The 25,736-nt window shown below is 53.3% G+C and overlaps 2 protein-coding genes across 6 annotated transcripts in view; one reads left to right on the top strand and one right to left on the bottom strand.

Moving 5' to 3' along the window:
* TNIP1 (TNFAIP3 interacting protein 1) overlaps positions 1 to 16,388 on the top strand; it is a 49,405-nt gene extending 33,017 nt beyond the window's left edge. For 4 of the 5 annotated variants that reach the window (XM_041747739.1, XM_041747741.1, XM_041747737.1 and 1 more), the window contains 10 exons: positions 3,382 to 3,471; positions 5,096 to 5,161; positions 5,321 to 5,452; positions 8,032 to 8,160; positions 10,485 to 10,613; positions 11,716 to 11,841; positions 12,311 to 12,376; positions 13,026 to 13,217; positions 14,043 to 14,133; positions 15,604 to 16,388. In XM_041747739.1, the coding sequence (XP_041603673.1) occupies positions 3,382 to 3,471; positions 5,096 to 5,161; positions 5,321 to 5,452; positions 8,032 to 8,160; positions 10,485 to 10,613; positions 11,716 to 11,841; positions 12,311 to 12,376; positions 13,026 to 13,217; positions 14,043 to 14,133; positions 15,604 to 15,638 (1,056 nt within the window). In that variant the 3' untranslated portion in view covers positions 15,639 to 16,388. The remainder of the gene's footprint in view (positions 1 to 3,381; positions 3,472 to 5,095; positions 5,162 to 5,320; positions 5,453 to 8,031; positions 8,161 to 10,484; positions 10,614 to 11,715; positions 11,842 to 12,310; positions 12,377 to 13,025; positions 13,218 to 14,042; positions 14,134 to 15,603) is intronic. The other variant, XM_041747740.1, reaches the window with a different exon arrangement.
* A 515-nt stretch (positions 16,389 to 16,903) lies between these two features.
* Positions 16,904 to 25,264, bottom strand: GPX3 (glutathione peroxidase 3). The gene is made up of 5 exons (XM_041747742.1): positions 25,106 to 25,264; positions 20,289 to 20,442; positions 18,970 to 19,087; positions 18,402 to 18,501; positions 16,904 to 17,981 (listed from the first exon to the last, which is right to left on the bottom strand). Exons 1-5 carry the CDS (start codon positions 25,190 to 25,192, stop codon positions 17,760 to 17,762), a joined length of 681 nt encoding a protein of 226 aa, XP_041603676.1. The 5' UTR covers positions 25,193 to 25,264; the 3' UTR covers positions 16,904 to 17,759.
* Between the last annotated feature and the right edge of the window lie 472 nt (positions 25,265 to 25,736).

Below are 25,736 nucleotides of genomic sequence, written 5' to 3'. Positions count from 1 at the left end.
CCTCCTCCCTTGCCTGGTCTATGTCTTTCTCCTTCCTGCAGAGCTGAGTCCCAACTTCTTCCTGACACATTTTTCCCTTTTAATGGGTTTTAATGACTGCACAGCGGGACTCCACATCTTTAACAAACCCCACACCTATGTAATGGCAGCAATTATCCTAATAACTTAATTCCTTGTTACTATGTGGCAATGTAGAATTTCTGCGGGACTTGCAAAGCTGTCATCCTATTTGGATCTCCACTCTACATGTAAGCTAGGTAGGGTCAGGTCCATTACTCCATGATACAGCTGTGGCAGGAGGTGTGGGGAGGTCATGTGACCTCCTGTCATCAAGATCCCTGCATCACCTGCCATCACACGGACAAGCCGAAGCCAGAGCCATAGGCCAGCAAAACGTGCTGATAAATGGTTTTCTGAATTCCAGTCTGTGAAACCCCTCCCTTCCTCCATTTACCCCTGAGGGCAGAGCCTGCCTTGGCTCATCCTCCTGGGGAAGTGAGTGATGGAGCCCCTGATCTCCTGTGGGTTCCCTGGCCACCATGGGTGTGGGATTCTGTGGGCAGGCCTCCTCATTTTCCCGGGCCCTCATCTGGCTTGATTCCCTGAAGGCCCAGCTCTTCCTACCAGGCTGCCAGGGAGGAAGGTCCCAGGGGGGCATGTCTTACGGGCGGTGGCAGAGCCAGTGCTCTGGAGCCGCATGTGGGTTGAAGGCTGGCTCCTCCTGCCAGCACTGCCGCCTTGGATGAGTTACCTAAACCAACTGTGGCTTCTGTTTCTCCCTCTATAAAATGGAAACTGTAACAACACTTGCCTCAAAGGATGGGGGGAGGATTCAGAGATGTGAGTGCCTGTAAAGTAGGTTTGGCGCTGGGCGCACGGTAAACCGTGAACTTTAGCTGTTTATTTTAATGGCGGTTCTGGTGCCAGCAGCCAGGTGAGCTGACTCTTCTCTTCTTTGTGGAGGTTCAGGGTGTACCCCCCAGGAGCCCCGATCCTTCTTACTCTTTGCCCTGTAAGGAGGCAGCAGGCTTCTAGAGGCAGGCCTATCCTTTGCCTTTCTTAAAGGCGAGGGTCCGTGGAGGGCTCCCCCAGCCCTGGTTCTGTGGCATGCTGGTAGACTTTAGCCTGCGGGGGCTACTTGAGCCTCACTAGTTCTACCCTCAAGACCACCCCCCCTCCTCCAGTCCCACCCCCAGCCCTGGGGGAGTTTGGCAGGAAGGCAAGGGATAGAGGGAATGTGGGCAGTGACCCCAGGACAAATGCTGACAAGCCCACTGGATGTCATAGGTTAGGGCCTTCAGAGCCCGTCTTGTTCGATAGCCTTGTACCAAGGCCCAGAGCTGGCGTGGGTTGTGGCTCCTGCCGGCCTGGCCTCAGACCTAGAGCCAGCACTCCACTGTCGGCCTCCGAAGCTTGTTGTGCCCTTTCGCCTCAATATTTCCTAGTTGTTTTTTTTTTTAATGTTTTTTAAATTTTATTTTGAGATCACTTTAGATTTACAAAAGAGTTTCAAAAGTAGTCCAGAGAATTCCCGCATCCCCTTAACAAGTTACATAACTGTGGTTCAATGATCGAAACTGGAAAATAAACAATACTATTAACTAAACTACAGACTTTGTTCAGATTTTGCCAGTTGCTCACTTGGCATCCTCCTCCTGCACCTTCTGTGCGGGCGCCGCCAGTTGGGGACCCCACATTTCCTTAGCGTATGCCAGCCTGTGACCATTCCCAGGCTCACCCTGTCTTTCACAAGTGTGACGCTTTGAGTTCTACTGGCCAGTGATTCTGTAGCGTGTCCCTCAGTGGGGTTTAACCGATGCTTCCTTGTGATTAGATGAAGGGTGTGCACTTGGGCGAGAGCACCATGGGAGTGACGCTGTGAGCTTTATGGTGCGTCACAGCAGGGGCGCCTGACGTCAGCATATCTTATTACTGCCCACAGTGATTGCTTGGCTAAGGGGGTCTGTGTGTTGATTTCTCCATAATAAAGGAACCAATTTTTCCCTTATCGTTAATAAATACTTATTTTTGAGGAAAAACTGTAAATCCGTGCGTATGTCCAGTTTCTTCTTATATTTCTGACTAATTTTAGCATCCATGGTGGATCCCACCTGCAGTGATCATTACTATAGTAGATTTTGAATTTCCCTCATTCCTTCCATGTTCAGATTTCTTCTGTAAGAGGGAGTCCTCCTGTTTCCCCCCACTTATTTATTTATTCAGCTATTCCTTTCTACCAGTATGCACTCAAGGATATTTATTTTCTTTGGGCTATAATCCAGTATGACCATGAGTTATAATTTTGTTCTAAGTGTTCCAGTTTTGACCATAGGAAGCTCTTTCAAATTGTCTCCCAGCCCATTAGACATGCTTTTCTTCTTTTTTATATTGTTATTATTGAGCACTTTTTAAGATTGATTTATTTATTTTAGAAGGGGCGGGGGCAGAGGAAGAGAATCTCAAGCAAGAGAGTTACAACCCTGATACATGACCTGAGCTGAAACCAAGAGTCAGATGCCTAACTGACTGAGCCACCCAAGTGCCCCAGCACTTTCTCACTTTTTGGCACAAGATACTCCAAACTCTCCTTGTTTTCCCTTGTCCCTGGAATCAGTCACTTCTCTAAGGAACCCTATTTCTTTTTTTGGAGAATAGCATTTAGAAACCAAGATCTGGACACTAGGTGTGCTCACTGCTACTGGAGTATCACTGCTCTAGGCTCTCTCAGAGAACAGAGCTAAGAGACACACGTATATGTACTAACTACACATACACATCTTTATGCCAAATCTTTCTAAAAAACTTTTTTTTTTTAATTTTTATTTATTTATGATAGTCACAGAGACAGAGAGAGAGAGGCAGAGACACAGGCAGAGGGAGAAGCAGGCTCCATGCACTGGGAGCCTGATGTGGGATTCGATCCCGGGTCTCCAGGATCGCGCCCTGGGCCAAAGGCAGGCGCCAAACCGCTGCGCCACCCAGGGATCCCCTCTAAAAAACTTTTTAAGTAAACATTTAATAAAATGTTAAATAAAAAAAAAAAAAAACTCTTATCACTCTTGCCTTCTAAGGTCAGGATTTTTGGTTGATGCTGCAGGTTTGGGAAGGTGGTGGTGCCTTAGAGAAAGAGTCTGAGCAGAGGAAGAAGTGGCCATGGGAAGGAGAGTGGTGGGCAGAAGGGCAGGGGTGGAGGAATAATGACTGGATAGACTTTCCAAAGCAGGCTTAGTCATGGCTGGGATGTGTAGTAGTGGCCTGGCTGGTGGATAGATTAGAGAAGTGGGAGACTGGGGGCTCGGTAAAGGCCTTCGGGGAGCACTGAGTGGATGATAGAACTGTTTTTTGAGGCTTTGCTGAGGGCCCTTCTGTGGTTCTCCCCAGGCTTGTGTGACAGCAGCTAAGATGCCAGAGGTGGGGGCCTTGAGTGCAGCTGAGAAGAAGGTGAAGATGCTGGAGCAGCAGCGCACCGAGGTAGGCAGCTAGAGGGAGTGGTGGTGGTGAGGGAAGACCCACCTTCCCTCCTGGGCTTGGCAGGACAAAGGCCTTCCCTGGTACCCTGTCTCATCCCAGGTCACCATGATGAGTTACCATGGTGACCACGGAGCCATCTGCTCCTTGAGGAAACCTGCTGCCTTGTTCTGGGCTCTTGTTTCTTTTTTTGGGGGGGGTGGGGGGGGCTCTTATTTCTTAATCAGTTCTCCTGCCTACGAGGGTCACTCTGAAGACGGGGCATTTGGGGCATAGCCTAAAATTGTTGGTGAGGGGATAATTTTGGAAGGTACACTCTGGGTGGTGGAAGGAGGTTGTGATAAGGTAGGCAAGTAGCAGCATCTAGGATGGGGAGCCTGGGGCTCCTCTGTCACCATGCACCTGGGTCGAGGAGGGACTGTCACAAATGGAGATGATCCGACACCTTCTTGTAGCACTGCATTTCACCAGCTGGAAGTCTCTAGATCTAGAATTGAGGTTATCCCCCTGTGCCTCCTCTATCTCCCACGCCAGGCCAGAATTTCCAGGCTGGAGGTGGAAGCCCAACTCCTGTTCTCTTTACTGCTCCCCTCCGTACAGCTCAGCTGCTCCTCCAGACTCCTGGGCCTTGCTGCCATCCCTGGGCCTCCAGCATATTTGCAAGTTAGGCCTCTGTCAGTCTTTTGCTTACATGTCTATCAATTTTAGTTTTCTTTTTTTTGTATTGCTATAAAGTGTTTGCTTTGGTGACAAAAGCAACATAATGCTCGTTAGAAAAATAGCGAGAATCTCACCACTTAGAGTTGCCCACAAGTTGGCAACAATCCTGTTTTATTGTGAACTTACTAACATAGAACCTGTTTTTTAAAATAGGCAGAAAAAATTATATCCTTGATACTGCATTATTACAGGTTACTGTTTTTCTTTTCTCCTTCAAAATTAGCTCTCTTTGAGGGTATTTATGTATCAAACATCTACTCTATTTCTTCGCTTCTGAGTTAGTCTTTATCGTATGGTAACGTGTCTGAAATGGCGATGCCTTTTCCCCATTGTTTTATGTATTTAATGGTGTAGATTGTTTTTCTTCCCTGAGAAATTGTTGTGTCATGCATGGCAGATAATTAGGGTCATCTCAGTAATAACGCAGCTGTGTATCAGGGGCCTGATTTTCTTAATAAGTGCATGGGTGCCTCATTTTCAGTTTCTGCTGTAATTTTCGTAACCGACCTCCTACGTGCAGGTCGTCTCCTGGATTTGGCTGTGATACAAACACTGCTGGGAGGGCCAGCCTTGAAGAGGTGCACTCGCACACTTGTGCAAAGCGCTTCCTTAGGTTTCATCTTCAGAGACAGACACTGAGTTAAGGAAAATGAGAATGTGAAGCTTTCATACGTAACTGCAACTCGTGTGTGTGTTGTGTAACGGCACACACGCCTTTAGCATTAGGCTTGGATAGGATATAGCAGCTGGTGAAAGTTACTGCTTGGAGAACCCTGAGATTTCAAGAAGGGGTTCTGAGGCAATGTCCATGGGCGACCATTCCCCCACACACGCCATGTGTACCCTGGGAAGCTGGTCTTTGTGCCTTAGCTGCTTAGCCCCTGCTCACCCCCATCTCTCCCTGCAGCTGCTCGAGGTGAACAAGCAATGGGACCAGCACTTCCGGTCCATGAAGCAGCAGTACGAGCAGAAGGTAGTGTGGGGCTGTGGGAGCTCAAGGCTGAACCCCAAATTCCCGGCTGTGCAATCCAGGCCACCCTGGTCTCCGGCCTGCGGCTTCCCTCCCAGGAGCTTTGAACTGTGGAGGTGCGCCCCTGCCCTCACACACCCCCCTCTCTGCCCTTGAACCCAGATCACCGAGCTGCGCCAGAAGCTGGCGGACCTGCAGAAGCAGGTGACCGACCTGGAGGCCGAGCGGGAGCAGAAGCAGCGTGACTTTGACCGGAAGCTCCTCCTGGCCAAGTCCAAGATTGAAATGGAGGAGGCAAGTGGACAGCTGGTGCGGCGGGCCCAGCTTGGGGGCCTCTGTCCCTGCCCCATTAGCCGAGGGCTCAGTGCAGGAAATAGGCTGTGGGCCCAGGTCGGGAGACCTGGGGGCTCCTGCGCTGGCCGTAGGGCAGAGGGCTCTGTGGCCCTAGGCAAAAGCACTTCCTTCCCTCTGCTTCCCATCTAAAAATAGAGACTGGATTTGCTGTTGCTTTATTTTATTTTATTTTATATTTTATATTTTATATTTTATTTTATTTATTTTATTTTATTTTTTAAATTAAATTAAATTTAATTTAATTTAATTTTTTTATGTATTTTTTTAAGACAGAGGGGGAGAGCACAAGCAGGTAGAGGGGCAGAGGAAGAGGCGACTCCTGACCGAGCAGGGAGCCCGATACAGAATCGATCCTAGGACCCCGGGATCACGACCTGAGCTGAAGGCAGATGCTCAACCACTGAGCCACCCAGGCTCCCCTAGCTCTTGCTTTCTGTGTTTTCTTGTTTGCATGTGGAAGAGCTTTTTGTTTAATTAAAATGTTCTGGACAGGGGCACCTGGGTGGCTCAGCAGTTGAGTGTTTGCCTTTGGCTCAGGTCATGATCCCGGGTCCTGGGATCGAGTCCCACATCAGGCACCCTGCTGGGAGCCTGCTTCTCTCTCTGCCTATGTCTCTGCCTCTCTCTCTCTGCGTCTCTCATGAATAAATAAATAAACTCTTTAGAAAATAATAAAGTGTTCGAGACAAGGAAACCATCCAGGAGAGCACAGAATATAAAAGAGACACATGTAGGCTGCTCTGGTGCTTGATGGGAGTGGGCTGCTACTGGACATTCAGAGTAGTGATGGCTGTTTGGGAGGGACTCAGATATTACATGGAGCCTCCCTTCTCCACCAGCCTAACCACTGTGCAACAGAGCATGCACTTGGTTCCGTGCTGGGCAGAGACTCTCAGCAGGGAACAGACCAGCCCTGCCCTTGGCGGGGAAGAAAAACGAAATAACTCATTACAGAAGCAAATATATAGAAGTATGTACCAGTATCACAGGAGAAGTTACAGGGAGCAAGGAGAGGGCGTAAAGGGGAACCAGGTTCAGTCTGAAGGAGATTGGGAGCCAGTCCTCTGAAGAAATAGCATCTGATCCATCACTGACAGCAGCCTTCCAGGATCCAGGGACAGCTTAAAGAGGAAAGGCCACTGACCCTCAGGCTCTTGGAAGATTGTATTTATGTCCTAGTGTCTTCCCCTTCATGGGAACTGGGCTTTTGCCTGGCTTGAAAATGGACATTTTCAACACAGATTGCATTTCCAAGTTCCCTCTGTCAGCATGTGACACCCAGGGGCTTTATCTGAGGGATCAGCCTGCCCAATGATCGTGCCTTGCCCTGAAGATGTGTGTAAGGACACTGCCTGGCTTTTCTCCGAGTGTGGTCACATCTGTGACTGTCACCAGACCCCTGGCTCTTTGGTCCTTTCCCCTAGCTGACATTGGTAGGTGAGATAAGTCTCTGGGATGGGGACAGTCCTCCCTATTAGCTGGGGAGAGGTGGGATGTCACAAGATGAAGTGTGGCCCCATAAGGACACGTGGTAATAGAGGCCATGCTAATGCTGGAGCCACTTACATGGGCATCCAGAACACCTCCCACAAGGTCTGCCCAAGGCTGCTCTCCCCAGTTTATGGCTGACTTCCCCGATTTGAAACATTTCCTTTGACTTGCGAGGGGAGAAGGAGCACCAGAATTAGGAGACCTGGGTTCTAGCCCCAGCTCACTGTGTGACCTTAGGTAAGTCACCTTCCCTCTCTGTACATTCATTTCCCATCACAGATTAGGATTTGATGCTCTCTAAAGGCCAGTCTGGCTGTGGCCCTCGGCAGTGAAGGAGCCCTGTGTGTTCCATAGTAGGCATGGGAGCAGGGCTCCCACCTTGAAGTCTTCCCTGGTTTCTTCTCAGCTGGGGTGCTCTTTCTTTTGCCTCGCAGTGCTTTGTTTCTCTGTGGAGGGATACTCTCTACTTCGTTTGCTGCATTTATTTCTTTAGTGTCTTCTCTCCTAGGTTTAGAGACTGTAAGAGCTAAAAGGTCCTTTAGATATTCTCAGTGGTTTACCAATTCTGTGCATCACAGAAGATCCCTGTGCAAATCTTAGGGAAACTATGACTCCTCTCCTTAAAAAATTGCACAGATTTTGCATCCCATTGTGGGGCTCACAGACCTCCTGACGCCCATCTGTGACTCATGTTAAGAACCCCCTACCCATGGCAGATAGGTGAGCATTGACCAGGGGGTACTGTGACCGTGGCTGAGGTCTCAGCTCGTTGGCAAAGGAGCTGGTGTCAGAGCCCAGAGTCTTTCAGTGAACCGAGCTGCCTTTTCCATGAGGACAGGACATTGTGGGCATATGGCTCTAATGCCAGGTGCCTTGTGCGATGTCTTCACGTGAGCATTGGGAACTGCTGAGGGAGAGGCAGAGAGGAAGCATGGCTGGCTGGGGTGGAGGGGAGGGGGGAAACAGTACAGGGAGCTCAGGCCTGCTGGAGGGGCTCCCTGCCTAACCAGCCCCTGCATCCCCTGCAGACCGACAAGGAGCAGCTGACAGCAGAGGCCAAGGAGCTGCGCCAGAAGGTCAAGTACCTGCAGGATCAGCTGAGCCCACTCACCCGGCAGCGGGAGTACCAGGAAAAGGAGATCCAGAGGCTCAACAAGGTGGGCGCCTTGGCCCCGGTCGCTGGAACAGGCAGGACTTCACTAGCCTAGCTGCAACACCCTTCTGTCACCAGTGTCCCGACCCTCAACTCAGGAGAGGGGGCATTTACTGGATCAGGGAGCAGGTGCTGAGAGCCTCCATGCAGGCTCACGGTTCCCCCTGCCTCTGCCTTTTCCTCCCAAGTGCTCAAGTGCCTGTGGCCAGCCCTGGGGTACACTTGTGCTTGTTCCAGCCTTTGGCCACAGGCTGCGCTGTCTCCTCACAGGGTGCCACCCCCCTCATCATTCAGGTTCAGTGTAATACCTCTTCCTGAGCAAGGCAGGCCTCCCTGGAGTCTCATTGAGGTCCCCCTGTTCCATGCTCCTAAGGCACCAGAACCTTCTTTCATTTCCCTTCTTGTGTCTTCCTGTGATTGCCTGTTTGATGATCTGTCTTCCCCTCTGGCAGGTGCAGGGGGGTAGGGAGTGCTCCTCTTTACCAGTGTTATGTGCCCCCTGCACACCAACAGTGCCTGGCACAAAGCACATGCTCGGCAAACACTTGCTGGAGGGAGTGGGTAAACAGAGGCCTGAGGGTTCCTGTCCTTGAGAATTGGGACCCAGGGAGATAGGGGTGTCCAGTGGAGGCTGGATTTTAAGGCAGAAACCTGCCACTTGGACCCAAGGCCAATGGGTAGGAGTGAGGCCGGCTCTGGGAGCTGGTTCTGGTCCCAGCTTAGCCACTTCAGCCTCTCTGAGACTCAGGTTTGCCATCTGAACCCTGGTTGGACTCCTTCTAGCCCTGCCCACGCTCCAGCACGGGGTTAAGAGAGAGAACAGACAAGAAGAGGCTCTGAAAGGAGCCAAAAGCCTGGAGAAGTTTTCTGTGGTTCATCTTTGCCTCTTTTCCCATTTGTCTGCCTCCACTCCGCCCCCCAACCTCCTGACCTTGCTCATGGCAGGCTGTGGCGTGAGTTTGGCATATTCCCTGGGCCCCAGCCCTTCTAGGGTAACCGTTTCTATTTGGTTTTGGGGTTTGATAATCATTGATATTGCCAATTCTGGGGATCCTTGGGACCTGTTCTCAGAGAAAAGACTGACCTGTGCTGAGCTGGGGGACTGAGGGGCCCAAAATCCAGGCACAGAATTGTACACGATGCTGGATCCTAGAGAAGTGACTCAGGCAGGATCACTGCCCTCCCACTTTCCCTGGCATAGCCGGGGACAGAGACACACGTGTGGGCGCCTCATAACAAGGCAAGTGATCTGCTTTGCTTGTGACCTCAGGCAAGTCTCCCTGTTCCTGGACTTCAGTCTTCTTATCTAAGAAATCGGCAGATAGAATAGGAGGATAGAGCAGGGCCACAGCTTCCCCTTGCAGCATCCTGGGGTTACTCTCGGCTCAGCAGAGTTTCCTTGGGTTTCTGGGAAAGTCAAGGAGACTAAGTAGGGGCCCAAGTCCAAGTTGGGGGAGGTTTTCTCTATCCCCCCACCATCCAGGGAGGCACTAGGGCCGCTGCTTGCTAATACATGGCAAGCAGAAGCCCTGCCATCCCGGGGGCTAAAGTCCAGGTGGTGATGAGGGTGGCCAGTCTTGAGCGGGGTTCCAGAGTTCTCAAGTAACATGTTAACTGAGCTGGAGGGGAAAACCGGTTAATAGAGACCTTTGAGAAGCTGCGATCCCATGGCTTACCTAAAGGAAAGTATTTTGTGAACATGGTAGGGTAGAGGTGCTTTTCTTTTCTTTTTCAAAATGTTATTTGGTGATGTTTCAGCCCATTTTCAGGCTTAGAAAGGCAAAATATTATATAAGTCAAAATTAAGTTCCAGTGTAATCTAACTACCGGAGGAGAGTTGGGGATGGAAAGGTTGGCTTGGTAGCCTTGGATTTGGAAAAGCCAAAGAATCTGAGGGCAAGGTGGTTGTCGAGGCCATGGAAGCTTCCCCAAAGGGCTTTAATACTCTCTCTAGGTCTAGGTGCTAGAAATTGAGCTGCACTTGCTCAGGGAAGGGGAGATTGTCCCTTCTATGTGAAGACCCCCGGTTAGCCTGCTTATAAGCCATGTCACTTTGGACAAATCACGGCTTTCTGAACCTCACTTTTCATATCTGTCAGATGAGGGTGATGATCATAGTCTTTTCTTCATAGGACAGTGGAGAGGATCCAATGCGGTGATGCGCGTATAGTGTAAATAAATAGGGTAGCATTTCCTTAATAGTACTGGTGGTGTCAGTTATTATTGTCACTAATGTCAGGGGGGTGGTCACTGAAGATGACCTCTCTAACCGGGCCTACCTTCTAGGGGTTCTCCTGATGGGCCTGTCTCCTTTCTTCCCAATCTCAGGCCCTGGAGGAAGCACTGAGCATCCAGGCCTCCCCCTCCTCTCCACCAGCATTTGGGGGCCCAGAAGGAGCTAGTGGCCTCCTAAGGAAACAGGAGCTGGTCACACAGAACGAATTGCTGAAACAGCAGGTGAGCCCGAGAGGAGGAGGTCAGGTAGGAGGTACTGAGTGGGGAGCTGGAGCATTCCTGAGGGCCCAGGATGGGCTTGGAATCACATGGAAGATCTAATTAGGAAACCACATTCTGGCTGTCAGCCAGGTCCCCTGCCCGGTTATAGGTTTATCCTTCCCAGCACTGCATCCCTAAGTCATTCCTCCGCCACCTTTTTGGTTTAACCATCTCTGTACCCCAGCTGCGCTATTAGTTACCAAGTATTTTCAAAATAAATTTTAAATAAATTACTTTCAACAGATGTATTTAAAAAGGAACTTTATATCACTACTCGAAATGGAAAACACTGTTAATTATTTGCCACAAAATAGAAAATTACTGTAAGCAGTAAATACAGTGAAAGAAAAACAGGATGATTAAACTCTAGTTGGAAACTCTTGCCTGTTGAAGACGCTGACCTTGAGTCCTCTTTGAGGGAAGGGAAGGGAAATTAGTAAGTACTGGAAGGATGTTAAAGACATGCCAGCACAAATGGGGACTTTGTCCTCGAGGGGCACAGAAGGATTGGAAGGGAATTGGAAAGGCGAGGGCTCTCCCGTGTGTTCCTATTGGATGTGATGCTTTGGAGCCCCCTAAAGCATCTCTAACCTGGCCGGTGTCTCACTGGTCTGCAGCAGGATGTGAACTGCAGGCACAGAGGCAGGGAGCCATCCCAGCACCTTCCATGCCAGGGTGCCCCCGAAGCTTTGGGAGAGTTCTGTAGGTCCTCTGCCCTGGGAGCTGGGCGACCACCTCCAGTCCTACACCCATGCTCTGGGCTTGGCCTCACCTCTCATGGGGGCCTTAGCAGAATGAAAGGATTGTACTGGTTAGTGGCTTGTGATGCCCCCACGCTTTGTTTTTAAGTCATGGATACCTTGTTTAAATAAGGCCCTATGTTGAAGCTCAGAATATAAAATACTGAACTACTCTGTTTGAAGATGGGGGTGGGGAGCCAGAGGTGCACCTGTTCCCCTCCCCCACCCCCTCTTCACAGTGATGTGAAGATGGGGTGAAACCAGCAGGAGGCCAGAGCAGCCTGAGCCCCTCTTCCCTCACCCCCACCCCTGTTCCCCTCCAGGTGAAGATCTTTGAGGAGGACTTCCAGAGGGAGCGCAGTGATCGAGAACGCATGAATGAGGAGAAGGAGGAGCTGAAGAAGCAGGTGGAGAAGCTGCAGGCCCAGGTCACCCTGTCCAATGCCCAGGTGAGAACAGCTGGACCAAGGAAGGGGCATCCCTTTGGCCTGTCCTCATGGGGCAGGGGGTGTGGATTGGAGGGTCCCTGATGGAACCAGAAGTCAGGACGCTCACTGGTTCTTCCAGTCCTGCCAGCAAACTTCTGAGTCCCTATCCTTCTCGGACCTCCAGTCAGAGCCACCACCCTCACAGAATGGAACTAAGGCATGTTAACAGGGACGCACAGCAACAGGGCTCGTGTGAACCCTCCCGACTTGGGTTCAGACCACCCATGGTGAGCAGGCCTCACCTGCAGCAGCCAGCCTGGGCTGTGCTCTGCCCCACGGGGCCTTCCCGCCCCCTCAAGACCCTTCCTTGGGGCTGCGCCAGGCAGGCAGCCGGGAGTGGTAGCCCTGTGCACTTGCTTTCACCCTCGGTCCAGGCCTGGCCAGGGAGCACCTATGCCAACAGTCTTCTCCCCCTCCCTCCTCCTCTCAGCTAAAAGCATTCAAAGATGAGGAGAAGACAAAAGAAGCCCTCAAACAGCAGAAGAGGAAAGCCAAGGTGAGGAGGCTTGATGGAGGAAGCAGCACTTACCTCATTCTACCTTATTCAGGGCTGGAGGGGAGAGTCAGTGTCTGCTCAGGTATCCAACTAATTAATGAAGGAACGCAGGTAGAGCATTTCAAATAGTACTTGGTGTAGAGCAAGCGCTCATGACACATTAGCTGTCATTGTTGATATTTTGTGCCCTCGTCCCAGCCGTCTGTGCCCCTGTCCCAGCCATCTGTCCCCCTGTTCCAACTATGTGTCCCTGTCCCAGCCATCTGTGACCCATGTACCAGCCATCTGTGTCCCCGTACCAGCCATCTGTGTCCCCGTACTAGCCATCTGTGCCCCTCTACCAGCCATCTGTGCCCCTCTACCAGCCATCTGTGTCCCTGCACCAGCCATCTGTGTCCCATGTATCAGCCATCTGTGCCCCTGTACCAGCCATCTGTGCCCTTCTACCAGCCATCTGTATCCATGTACCAGCCATCTGTGTCCCTGTATGAGCCATCTGTGTCCCATGTACCAGCCATTGGTGCCCACGTACCAGCCTTCAGAGAACTAAGATTCCAAATCGAGAAAGAGATAAGACAGGTGTCATGTCACTGGGGGTGGCCTGTGCAGCCTGTCACAGGCTAGAGCCAGACATCAGCATCTCTTACAGGCCTCGGCGGAGCGCTACCACGTGGAACCCCACCCAGAGCACCTCTGCGGGGCCTACCCCTATGCCTATGCGCCCATGCCACCTATGGTGCCACACCACGGCTTTGAGGACTGGTCCCAGATCCGCTACCCCCCACCCCCCATGGCCATGGAGCACCCACCCCCACTCCCAAACTCACGCCTCTTCCATCTGGTGAGTCTGTGCCCCTCCTTCACTCCAGGACACACAGAGACCAGCCCACACACCTTCTAGAGGGCAAGGTCAAGTGAGGGGGTCTGAGACTGCATCCTTGGCTCTTTGCGGAACAGCACTGAGGTGTGCAGGCACCTGTCCAGAGCCCAGCAGGACTCTCCAGCCCAAAACTGCTCAGGGTCCTGGGGCAGGACAGAAAAGGCTCAGAGGGCAGAGCAGAAAGGTGGGCTCCCTTTGGGTGCCCACTACACAGGCCAGTGGGTCAGAGTTTGCTTTGACTTTTCCTTAGAACATGCACGTGTAATCAGGTATTGGGCCCTCGCCATGCATTCTCTCCTAAGCTGTCCTTCTGTCTTCCCCTTCCCTTCTCTCCTCCTGTCCCTTTTTCCTCTTATTTGCTTATTATTATTTCTCCAAAGAGCTGCCATCACCTGTCCCATCCTCTCCACCTTCTGCCAGGGTCCTGTTTCCGCATCCCCACTCCCACCTGGACAGGGACATGCCTCCTGCCTGGCCTCTCTTCTAGCTTCTCCTACTAGTCCTTACACACATCTTCTTGGGGATTTACATTGGAGTAGAGTGTGCGGCTTCAGACATTGGCTCTGGGGTTACAGAGACCTAGAACCGAAGCTTGGCCACTTCCTTAGCTAGAGGACCTTCAGCCTCAGTTTCCTTACCTGTAAAACGGGGATGGCAACCTGGGTTGTAGTAAGGATTCATTTGTACTGGATTAACACACATTCAGTGCTGTGCTGGCGTGGCAGCTGCTACTCTAATTTTTTAGTGTAGTTGGTTGTTGACTACTAAGCACCAGTTTTGTTGCAGCCAGAATACACCTGGCGGCCGCCCTGTGGAGGGATGCGCAATCAGAGCTCCCAAGTGATGGACTCGCCCACAGTCAGGCCTGTGGAACCAGGTGAGTGTGGTCTAGTCCTGGTCTATCTCACTGGGGGAGATAACTTTTTTCCTACTGGGAATGCCCCAGTTTGGGGATGATGTGACTACCTTCTGGTCTTGGTGGAAGAGAGGCCTCATGTTCCAGAATAGTGTTGAGAGGATGAGGAGGTGACTGCAGAGTGAGGGGATTGAAGTCATTCGTGCATTAATCTGAGTGTGGTGTTTCAATGCCAGGGTCTGTGCTGGGTGCTAGGGAAGCCACAGGGTAGAAACAGGTAACGGTTCCTGCCCTTACAAAGTACGGGACAAAGAAATGACAAAAAAACACACCAAAAAAACCTGACACAAATGGACTTCAGTTGCACTCAGGTGTCCTGAAGGAAGGAGAGCAGCTAACAACGGAGCCCAACCTGGACTGGAGGCGATGATGTTGGAGTTGAGACCCTTAGAGTGTGGCATTAGCTGGGTGAAGAGGTGACAGTGGAGGATGTTCTTGTAGAGAAATGAAAAATACAAAGGCCCTGGTGGGAGGGAGGGAAGACAGAAGGCCAGAGAAGACTGGAGGAGCCAAGGACAAGGTGGGGAAGGAGAAACGGGCGAGGCAAGGTCAGGGAGGTAGGTGAGTGCAGGCTGTCAGGGACTTGTGGATGGATGGCAGGGCACTGGCCTTTTCCTAAAGATGATGTGGAATCCTTGCACATATTGACAGCAGAGTGGCATGACAGATCAGATGTGCATTTGGAAAAGCCCCGTCAGGTCACGCATGGTGTTGACCATCAACAGCTGGGGACCAGAGGTCTAGACGTTCACTGGTCATAGGACTCCAGGTCCCTATGATGACCCTGCTTTCTGCAAGGCTCTGTGGGGCAGGAAGGCACTGCCTTGCTGGTGTGTGGGGACATCAGGGAAGCTGAGTCCCCTCAGCACAAAGAGGGTTCTCTAAGGGTTGTGGCTTTGCAGAGATAGAGCCAGCTCTGCCAGGAGGTTAGAGGGCCCTCACAGGGTGAGGGGTGTGTGGGCAGAGGCTGCAGGATAACGTGGAGGCAGCGTGGTTGGGAGGAGGCCTTGGGCTTATTAGCCATTTTCTCTGGCTCCCGGCAGAGCCCTGGAGGTTGTGTGGGGCCCTTCAGACACTGCTGTAATGAGGGGGGAGTGGGCAGGGCTGTCCCCTCCCCCAGAACTGCTCCCCCTCTGGGACCTGGAGCCAGACGGGCTCAGCTCAAATACCTCTTAGATCTGGCACTTGAGGCTAATTCTTAAAAATCTCTCTGTGCCCTTACTCCCTCTCCCATAAAGGGCTACTAATATGCCTGCCTTGTAGGGCCAAGCAAGGATTGAATGACAAACGTCCCTAAGGTCCTAGCCTAGGGCCTGGTGCTTGGCAGCACTTAACTCTCTGATTTCCGTTGTTACTTGCTGGTTTCCGTAGGCCTTTGAAGTCTACTGTACTCCATCATCTTTAAAGTCCTCAATATTTTTCTTTCTTTAGAGTCTACGAAAAATGACCGTGAGGGGCCTCAGTGAGACCAGATTACATCACTTGGCTCCACCTTAGTCCTGTAGAGCCACCTGATCCCAGATTACGGAAATCCAGAGGCCGTGTTCTCTGTGTAGCCAGAGCCTCGGCTGGATGGGAAGCCAACGGGCCACTGGGCTGTGCCCCAGCCCAACCTGAACTGTTTACACACTGGAGAGGCTCCACCCAGAAGGCTTCCATTTGGGCCCCTCCTTTGGTGTGACCAGGAGAAACTCACTACCTTGCGACCAAGTGGAGAGAAGCCTGCCTCACCCGACCTTGACCTGCCATGTTTGTGGAGTCACAAGGACATCAGTCTCAAGAGTAGGGTAGCAGATGAGACCCCTTCCTTTCAAAACTTCCCTGGAAATGGTTCCAGCCCCTCTGAGGAACACGTTCAACTCATGTGTGTGTTTAATTTTTGCTTCAAGCTCTGTAGTAGCAGGACCTGCCCCATGGCCAACCCTTCCCCTCTGAGGAGCTGTGGGAAGAGCGGGTTTGCTCCCAGAAGCAGAGGAGAACGACAGGGTGTTCTGTTGCAAGGCCCTCTGCTTCCACTCACAGCAGCCTTGCCTGCGCTATGGCAGCCTGGGATGGAGGCCGTGCTGGCCGCGTGGCCTGAGGGACCCACCGTGAAGCCACCAGACCCTCGGCCCCGCAGCTGGAGGCCTGTGTGCCAGAGGCCCAGAATAAGGTGGCTGGCTATGCCTGGGCGGCTGTTTGCACGAACCTTGGACATAAATCCAAGTTGAAGATCAGTATTCTGTGACTTGTGTTCTTTTATGCCCTGGCTAATGGCGCCCTCCCAGTGAGTGTGCTGCTTTCCTTGTCCCTCTGTGCCCTGTCCCCACTAGTCCACCGAGAGCATCGCCAGGACTCGTGGCCAATATCCCCTGGGCCCTGCTCCAAGCCTTCCCGTGGTTGGGGCACCCAGGGGCAGTGGAAGGGGTCTGGGCTGAGAGTCAGGTGACCCAGGTTTAAATTCCAGTCCTGCCCCCCACACATCAGGAGAGACCGGGCAAGGCTGCCCCTTCTGTGAGCCTGTTACTGCACCTGTCAAATGAAATACTTCATCTCAGCCCCAGCTGCCTGGAGAACTGCAGGAGGGAATGGGAGTGGACGTGAACTGGCTTCATAAATTCCAGATGCCAATTAGAGAAGCAGAGTGGGCCTAGGTAGAAACCGAACAGCAGGGGCCCAAAGCACGCACTCCCACCCCCTCCCTTCCCCACCCCAGCTACAGTGGCCCCATGGAGGAAGCAGTAGGCTCGGGTGCTGCACAAAGGCCTTTACTGGGCAGATGGGGATTGGGGGCGGGGGGGGGGGGAGTCTAATGCCAGGGACCAGGGTGAGGGGAAAGGGCACATCCTCCAGAGAAGCAGGGGTAGCATCCCTGTCCAGGGGCCTCAGCCTGAATGCACTAAGGGCCGGCCCTTCAGACAGGCTCAGGGGAGGTCCGCCCATGAGGGCTTCGGGCCCCTCCTTCATGGAGATGCCATTCCTGACACGGGAAACATGGCCTTTGCTCTCACGTCTTCCTTGGCTGCTTTCTGGGAGCACTAAGGGGTGGGTAGGGGGCTTGGGAGGGCCCTTCAGGAAGGAGAGCAGTTGCACAGTGGAGAGAAAGATTGAGCAGTGTGGTAGACCCAGAAACTTCTGGGCACTTCAGTGGTGGTATTTGGAGATAATGGGAGGTGCTGGCCTCAAGGTTGAGGTCTAGGTCAGAGCAGAACTGTTGGATCTAGAGCTGGTTTTGGGCTCAGCTAAAAGTGAATGGTTATCATTGGAACAGAGAACTGGAGAGAAAGGGGAGGTATTCCCTAGTACTCTCCATAGCACAACAGCTGTGCACACACCTGTGGCACACGTCTCCTGTATTCATGCAGGTAGACACAGGTGGCTGTACACTCATGCACACACGGTCACACACACCTAGGCATGTGTGCAAACACGCACATGCACAGCAATACAGACACAATCATATGCGCATGTTTGTGTTGGGTTGGGGCCTTGTATAATAGTAGGAGGTCTATGGTGGGAGTGTGGTGCGGTTAGAGAAATGGATTCCTTCCTGAATGGAGTCCCTCCCCAGCCCTGGTGTGGTGGACATGGGGTAGGGCAGGCCTGATTTACTTCCCCTTGATGGCCAGGGCCGCCTGCCGCCTCATGTAGGCCAGGATGTCCATCTTGACGGTGCTGACCGTGGTCCGGTGGTACCAGCGCATGATGGGTATACCATCTGGCCCCACCAGGAACTTCTCAAAGTTCCAGCGGATGTCATGGACCTTCATGGGTTCCCAGAAGAGGCGGCCAGGTGAGCCCAGGAGTTCCGAGGTGGGAGGACAGGAGTTCTGCAGCAGGGATGAGAGGAGTGTCAATGTTGCTTGGGGCCCTTCCCACCTTCCCTCTCCAGGCCTTCCTAGGGGATAGGAGGACAGCCTGGCACTGAGAAAAGGACACCCATTTTGGAGTTGAAAGTGGAATCCCAGGACCACCTTTGGTTCTAGCAGGTTGTAAGACCTTTACTTGTCCCTTCTGGGGCCTTGCATGGGCGGCCTTATCGATAAAATGGGCTACTGAGATCCTAGGGTCTGCAAAGCCTTATGGTTGGAATGATAGATGCCAAGAAATCCTCCCAGGGGCCTGGAAGTAGGGGAGGGTGGCACAGGCCTTGCCTCTGCGTGGGCTGGAGCCAGTAGTGGCCGCAGCTCTGTCCAGGGCAGGTGTCCAGCGGGCCGAGTGGCTCCTGCAAAGGTGGCTATACCACTCACCTTCAGGAATGTGTAGAACTTCTGCTCTTTGTCTCCATTCACATCCCCCTTCTCAAAGAGTTGGAAATTGGGGACAAAGCCCCCACCTGGTCGGACATACCTACAAGGAAAGTTCTTATGTGGGTCCCAAGGAGATGGGCATAGGGCTCAGAAATGACCAGAATGGACTGAACAGGGAGGGGGTGTTGGAAATCTGGATTTTATTCCACACCCGGCAGTGGGAGCTGATAAGTATCGAATGGGCATAGGTACAGTGTGGGCATAGGCACAGCAAGCTGCTTTTCCCTGTTTGGTACCTTCTCAGTAACTCTGTCCCTGCCTACACCCCCCCCCACCCCCGCCCCACCATCGCACCACGCACTCACACACAGTCATCCCTGTCACCCCTGTCTCCAACCCCTCTTCTGTTCATGTTAGCAACTGGGGTTCCTGGAAGGGAAGCGTAATTCTTGGTGGCTAAGTACTCGTCATGGTCATGTATAGGGGCCAATGCAAGAGATGCCTGGCACCCAGGCTGGGGCACCGGGGGGCTGAGCTATCTCAAGACACCAAGCAAGCAAGCACTCACTTGAGGCTGGGTAGGATTTCCGAGTTCTCTCCTGGCTCCTGTTTTCCGAATTGGTTGCAGGGGAAGCCCAGAATGACCAGACCAAATGGCGCAAGCTCTTCCTGTAGTGCATTCAGTTCTGGGCCAGGGAGAAAGCAGAGAGGAAGGTAGCCTATCAAGGAGCCCTGCCATCCGTACCACTCCCCCTGCTTACCCATCGTATAGCTGAAGTCACCAAGGCCTGACAGGGGAGGGGCCTTGGCCAAGTTGCCCAGTGAGTGTGGCAGTGAGGGTATACAAGTCCCATTCCCCTGGCTCCAGTCTGGCTGGGTTGGAGGTTTGGGGAGGAAAGAGAACAATACCCTTCCTCAAATCAGTAGTCAGCTGCCCACCACCACTGGGCCAGCAGGCTGAGGGCTCCTTCAGGACTCTCAAGATTGAGTGTCTTAGAGCAAGAGCGACACATCCCTGGGCAGAAAGCAGAGGACTTCCTGAGGGGTGGGTGGGCTCCTCACCCACCCTATACTCTGGCAGTTTGGGAATCGATGGGAGGGCCTCCCCGGTTCCCTGGGTGCTAGCACCTAGCCCATCTCTTGCAGGAACACACTCTGCTCTGTTCCAAGGCTAGACAGAAGCATTCTAGACCAGAGCACCCAGTGCCCTCTTGGCCATCCAGCCCACTGTCCTTCCACTTTCAGGAATTTGCCTGAGACTGCCAGGCAGACATGCAGGGTCAGATTGCCCTTGCTTTCCACCCCGCCCCACCACTCCCCCACCATCACCAGCCGACTGTGCTCAGCCTCACAGCATCTTCCTGTTCCCTCAGGCTGTTTGCTCTGCCCTGGCTCAGCAGGGAGGAGTGAGGATGCCAGGATCATGAAACCTGGGTGAAACACCTGGGATTGCCACTGACACACGTACTCGGGACCTCCGCCTACCTGCCTGGTTCCCAGATAGGGGCCAAGAGAAGCGTTAGGGCACGTGGGGCTGCGGGAAGGTGGGAGATTCTCAGCCGGATAACGCTACCATTTCTTACTCCAGTGAAAGGATGCTCCAGGCACACCCAATCTCCTCCATCCCTCTGCTTTCAGGGCAGTTGGGGGGGCCCAGGGATGAAGGGTAACAAAGAATCTTGCAGAACATGTCCGAAGGTGATCAGACCTCAGGCTTATATAATCATCTTCACCCAAATATGGAAGACAGTAGAATTGGGATACAGGGTTTGTTTTCTCATGATCACGATCACCCCTTCCCACTTGCACCAAAAAAGCTTCGGTGATTAAAATGTGCCCAACTGGCAGAAACAGCCCCAAAGCAGGAAAGCAGGGGTGGGCTCTTACCAACGTATTGGCCTGTCAGGCCTCAGTAGCTGGCCACGTTGACAAAGAGGATGTATTTGCCAGCGTACTGCTTAAAGGGGATGTACTCCTCCCCGTTGATGGTTAGGGCTCCGTACTCATAGATGGTGCCGCTCACACCCCCGTGGCAGTCCGTCTGGAACAGAGGAAGACCAGCAGCAGGGAGCTGTTAGAGCTGGAAGGGAAACTGGGCATCTCTATTTTCAAGATAATGTGAGATACCAACAGGGGGAGTGACTTGCCCAAGACCATTCTCTGAACCGGAAATGGACCAGAACAAAGGTCTACTTCCTTGTGCAAGGTAATGATTATGAAAGTGCTTAATCAGCCAGTGACTGTATGGAAACCTGAAATACTGCTTTCTGTGACCATTACTTCTGCCTCCCATGCCCACTTGTAAACATTTGCCAGGCCTGGGGGAGGCCGTGCTGGTGCCGGTGGTTGCATTATTGGACCCGTGGATGGAGGCTCCCAGGGTGGCCGTTGCCACCACCAGCCAGGCAGGTGATGCTGTGGGTGAACAACAGCATCGTGGAGGAGGAACTGAACAGAAAGGAGGAAGCGGTGGTGTGGAGAGGGGTGATTCAGATCTGGAGGACTGGAAAGCTGAGGCTGTCGCTATAAAAATAGGGAAGAAGGAGCCACGAGGAAGGGGAAGGCCTGCCAGGAGGATTCAGTGTGACAGCCAGGGCAGAGCAACAGGGCCTCGCCCATGTGAGACGGTCCCTGTAAGTGTGCACCTGGGACGACCGGTAAGCCTTCCTCTTTGCCCAGCTGCTACCCTCCCCCCATCAACCTCCAGAGCAAGTAGCCAACAATGGACTCTGAGGTGGGGGACCTAGATGCCACGTCCAGCTCTGCCACTAACTCCCTGTGTGGTCTGGGGCTAAGCCCTTTCTCTTCTCTGGGCCTCAACTTCCTCTTTGATGAGAACCTTGAACTGGACCAGCTGTGCTCAGCCATGATGGCTGGTCAGCCTCACTACTGGTGGGGAGGAGGACTGGGATCACGGGCATCCAGCAGGACATTGCAGCAGACTCTATTCTGTGCCTATGCCAGCTCTGGTACAGGCTACGAAAACCCGGGTAGACTCTTGAAAGCGTGTCTTGGCATCAATAACACAATCAGCAGCAGCGCTGGTCATGATGGGAAAGGAAAATGTTGGCTGCCGTTGTATCAGGTAATCTGAGAGATGGCAAGACACTAAAATGAAGTCCAAAAGTGCATTATGGACCAGGAGAGACAGAGATAAGTGATTGGAGCTAGAGAAGCAAATCCACACCCTCTCCTTCGCATCAGTCCTGGAAGGCTTGCTGTTGAGGTGAGGTACGTGGGCCCAGCTGGGTGAAGAGAGTCATCTGGCTGGCAGGGTGTGGCCCCAGGAAGGTGTAGAAAAGCCACCTCTGTCTGGAAAATGTCGGAGGCCTACTGAGCCAGGCGAAGCTGCAAGCTCTCTTGGCTTTGATGCAAATTCCCTGTTTTCCATGAGACTGATATCCTGTGCCCTGTGACTTTTAGTGGGTGCGGGAGGCAGGTCCAAAACCCAAGCTCAACATTCCTCTAGAACCTGTGTCTCCCTGGCCCTAGCTGGGTTGGCTCCCCCACAAAATACAAACAGTCCAGGGCACAACAAACACAGCCCCACTGGCCCTGAGGTCTAATAGCCAGAAGGCAAGGCCTCCCTGCATGCCCCTCCACCTCTTTTACTCCACCCCGATCCAAAGGCAAATTCTGGGAAATGAAGGAACAAAAGCCAAGAGGTTGTTCAAATAACAGAAGCTTGTAAACAACAGGATGATCCACTTCTGGCACAGCTTTGGGATGGGGGTGGGGTAAGGGGACTCTCCTCTCACTAAGCTTTTTAGCCTGTGCTGGCTCTGTGGCCCTGGCCCCGGTGAGTGAGTCACTTTTACTCTGAGCCTCAGACAGGCAAGGATAATGCCACCTGCCTCCCCAAATGGCTGTGAGAATCTATGCACAGAACAAAACAGTCTTGAAAGCCTCTTGGAGAGAAATCCCCACATCAGGGGAGAGCGATTATTCTGTCTGCCACGAGGGTAAAGGGCCCTGAGGTTCCCACATTATTGTGAGGAGGGCTTTGATGTTCCCAGCCAGTGTAAAGATGATGATGCGCTGCTGCGCAAGATGTCTCGGGGAGAAGGGATGAAGACAGAGCCTCTGAGCTTTCTACTGGGGCCAGTGGGGCCAGAGCTGTGGGTTCAGACTGAGAGGGCTCAGAGGGTGGTCCATAGGGGTGGAAGCCATGGCCTGGACTCACCACTGAGCACCGCAGCCCCATCCTCATGTGAGCTGTGAGCCTCCTTCCTTCTCCCGGGACCCATGCATGCTAGAGCCCCACTCTCGAAGCAGGGAGGGCAGAGGAGGTGCCTCAGTCCCACTGTGGCTGGACAGTATGGCTGTGCTGGGGGCTCGGGAGTTGGAGGGGGTCTCAGCCAGGCCCTGGTCAGCTTGGGCTGCTGGCCTTGAATCTTTCCCTTCTCCCATCTACCACTGCGTTGTGTGATGCTGGGAAAGCAGGCTGGGCCTGGGGGGCAGGAGACCTGAGTCCTGGGCCTGGCCGCAACTCTGGCTCTGTGTGACCACTCCTTTCCCTTGTCTGGGGCTCTGGCTGCTTGCCTGTCAGATGGGCTTAGATTCAGTGTCATCTTAAGGGCTCTTCAGCTCTGTCAGTCTGTAGTTCCATGATTCTCTGCCTCGTTTAGTCACCTAGAAACCAGCGGTTACTAGGATCCCGCGCACGTCAGCAGTTGTTACCCTCTCCAGCTTCTGCGGAGTCCTTCTGCACAGCAAGTACAGGTTGCCTGGGGAGCTGTAAGCTGGACTGGGGGGCAGGCGGGGGACCAGCAAGAGAAGGAGGATTTCCTTCGTTATCTGGTTCTTCCCTTTGACTACAAGGAGGCAGACGTCCATCCAGGACTGTAGCCTATTGTCAATCCCATTCTTCACCTGCCCCACCATCCTATCCCTTGGCCCTGGAGTTGGAGGTAAGGTAGGTAGTTGAGTCTTAGAATCCAGAGCTATGACATCTTGACTTGGAGGGCTTGGGAGGAGAGATGGGCCTGCCCAGACTGTCGTCAGCCAGCAAGTCTTAACTGGTTGCATCTGATAGGATCATACCTCACCCTAAGACTTTTCTAGACCATACCCATCCTGTTCTCTTTGCATCCACCTATTCCTCCCCAGAGTTCAGCAAAGAACACACAGCTATGAGGAACTACTCATGGGGTCCACATTCTTACCTCTAGCCTTCTTGAGTCAAGACCCAATCTTCTCTTCTCTGGCTTTCCCCAAACTGAGAGTAAAGGGCTGACTCCGTGGTGCTGGCCTGCGTACCCCCACCTCTACCCCACACCATAGTCTTGAAACTCAGTCCCATCCCTGCCCTGGAAAATACCTTTTGAGTTGGGGATAATGAACAGGGCTGTGGAAGTTGTACCTTCATAGCCATCCAGTTTCTAGGGTTACTCCAAAGAGAAACAGACTGAGTAGGATTTAGCTGAGGACAGATGCGGGGAATAGAAACATACGAAAGGAACCCTTGGAATGGGCTCATTGAACAGTGGATAAAACTTTGAAAATACAATTATGGACTCTCAAAATTTTCAAATAAAGACCTAGAAGGTTGTAGAGCCCCAGAAGCTCAAAGCTCCTCTTGAGCTTACACAAGCATGTAGGGAGTGTGTGTGTCTGTGTGTCTGTGTGAATGTTAGCAGTGTTGGGAGGGTGGAAATCTCTCTTTGGATCTCTATACCGATGCCTGGCTTCTGCCTCCCACCCTGGGGAAGAAGAGAGGTCTACGTGGCCTACTTTGGCATGTACTATCCTAGGAGATAAGCTTGCTGGGTCACCCCACTCCTGGCCTCAGCATCCCCACCCTGCTGGGGATAGATGGAGTCTCAGGAAATTTCTGCCTCTCCTATTGAGCTCACAGTCCCCAACTTTCCCCAACTACCAGGTTTGCTCAGGCCACTATAGGCAGTGGGTGGGGGGTAGTGAGGCTGCCCCAGAACAGCCCTTGAAAGAACAGCATGTGGATTTTACAGCTTCTCCAAGAATTCCCCCTGAAGCCATCAACTTCCTTGGGGGGGGGGGGGGGGGCTGTCTGTCTCACCCGGCCGGCCCCCCCACCCCCTCTCTCCACAAATGGACACACTGAGGCCCAGAAAGGATTGAGGATCTAGCCAAGGCCCTGGGTGTTGTGCACTGCCAACCCAGAGTACCCTCTGTCACAGATCTCCACTGCTCCTACCAACGCCCTGGAATCCAAGTGGTCATTTCCACCTGCGTTAATTCTTGGGCTAGAAGAGCCCTCCTTGCAATTTATCAAGACAGGGGACCACCCAGCTCCTTCCCTGTCTCCTGGCCCGGCGGTCTCCCCGGGGAATCTGCGCAGCCAGCCCCAGGCGCCTTTTTCTGAGCCCCCGCCCCCTTCGGGCCGCCTGGAGGGGAGTAGCTGGGGACCGTCCTGGCATGCACGCAGCAAGGCGCCCCTGGAGTAGCCGCGGGGCAGACGGGGTCAGTCCGGCGAGAGTGACCCCCCTCCCTGTTCATTCTGCCCACCCGGGGCACCCAGATCTCCCAGAGATGCAACTGCGAAGATAGGGGCGCTCCGGGGAGGGGTCCCAGGGCGGAGAGGGGGGCCCGGAGGGAGGGTCCTCGCGCCAGGTGTCGCCCTTCTGGAGGGGAGCCCGGGAGGAAGGGGCTCCGGGTCACCGAGGGACGGCCCCCTGGGGGCCCTGATCTTCCCGCCGGGCCCCCACCCCCCTAGGCTCACTCACCTTGGACTTCTCCTGCCCCCGGCTGGGCGGCACGAAGCCAGCCAGGAGCAGGGAGAGAAGGCAGGACGCCCGCAACAGCCTGGCCATGGCGGGCAGGGGCGCGTCTCGGGCTCCCGGGGCCGCGGGCTGATCCCGGGCCACCGCCGTCTGAGGGGCCCGGCGCTCTCAGCCGCCTTTCAAGCCCTCAGCGATGACCAATCCGCGGCCGGGCCGGGGTCCCTGTAGCCAATCGCAGGGCGGCTGGCATCTCAGGGGCGGGCACAGCTTGCCCTCCTCCTCCCTAGGCTCGGGGCGACAGTGACATAAGCATGTCTGGGCAGAATTGGGAGTAGGTCCCCGTCAACCCAGGAGGCGGCCCCCTCTTCTTTAGGCTCTAAAGTGCGGGCGGAGGCAGGCGCAATGTCCTCCCAGCGCAGCCGGGGCACAGGGCTTTAAATATCACCGAAGAACTGATGGAAGGCTCAATCCTAGAAAATATTGCTTACTCCTAGGTTTTAAAACACCCTGAGATGTTCCCTCTTTCCTCCTTCCTCCATTCCAGTTGAAGGGATGTCGAGGATTAAAAACGACAGCAAGATCTGAGATGAGACTCCTAGGAGGGCTTGCTCCGTGCAGCTTTAGCAGGGAGAAG

This window comes from Vulpes lagopus, chromosome 3 (genome assembly GCF_018345385.1).
Source record: "Vulpes lagopus strain Blue_001 chromosome 3, ASM1834538v1, whole genome shotgun sequence".
NCBI lineage: Eukaryota > Metazoa > Chordata > Mammalia > Carnivora > Canidae > Vulpes > Vulpes lagopus.
This window is presented reverse-complemented; position numbering and strand designations above follow the sequence as displayed.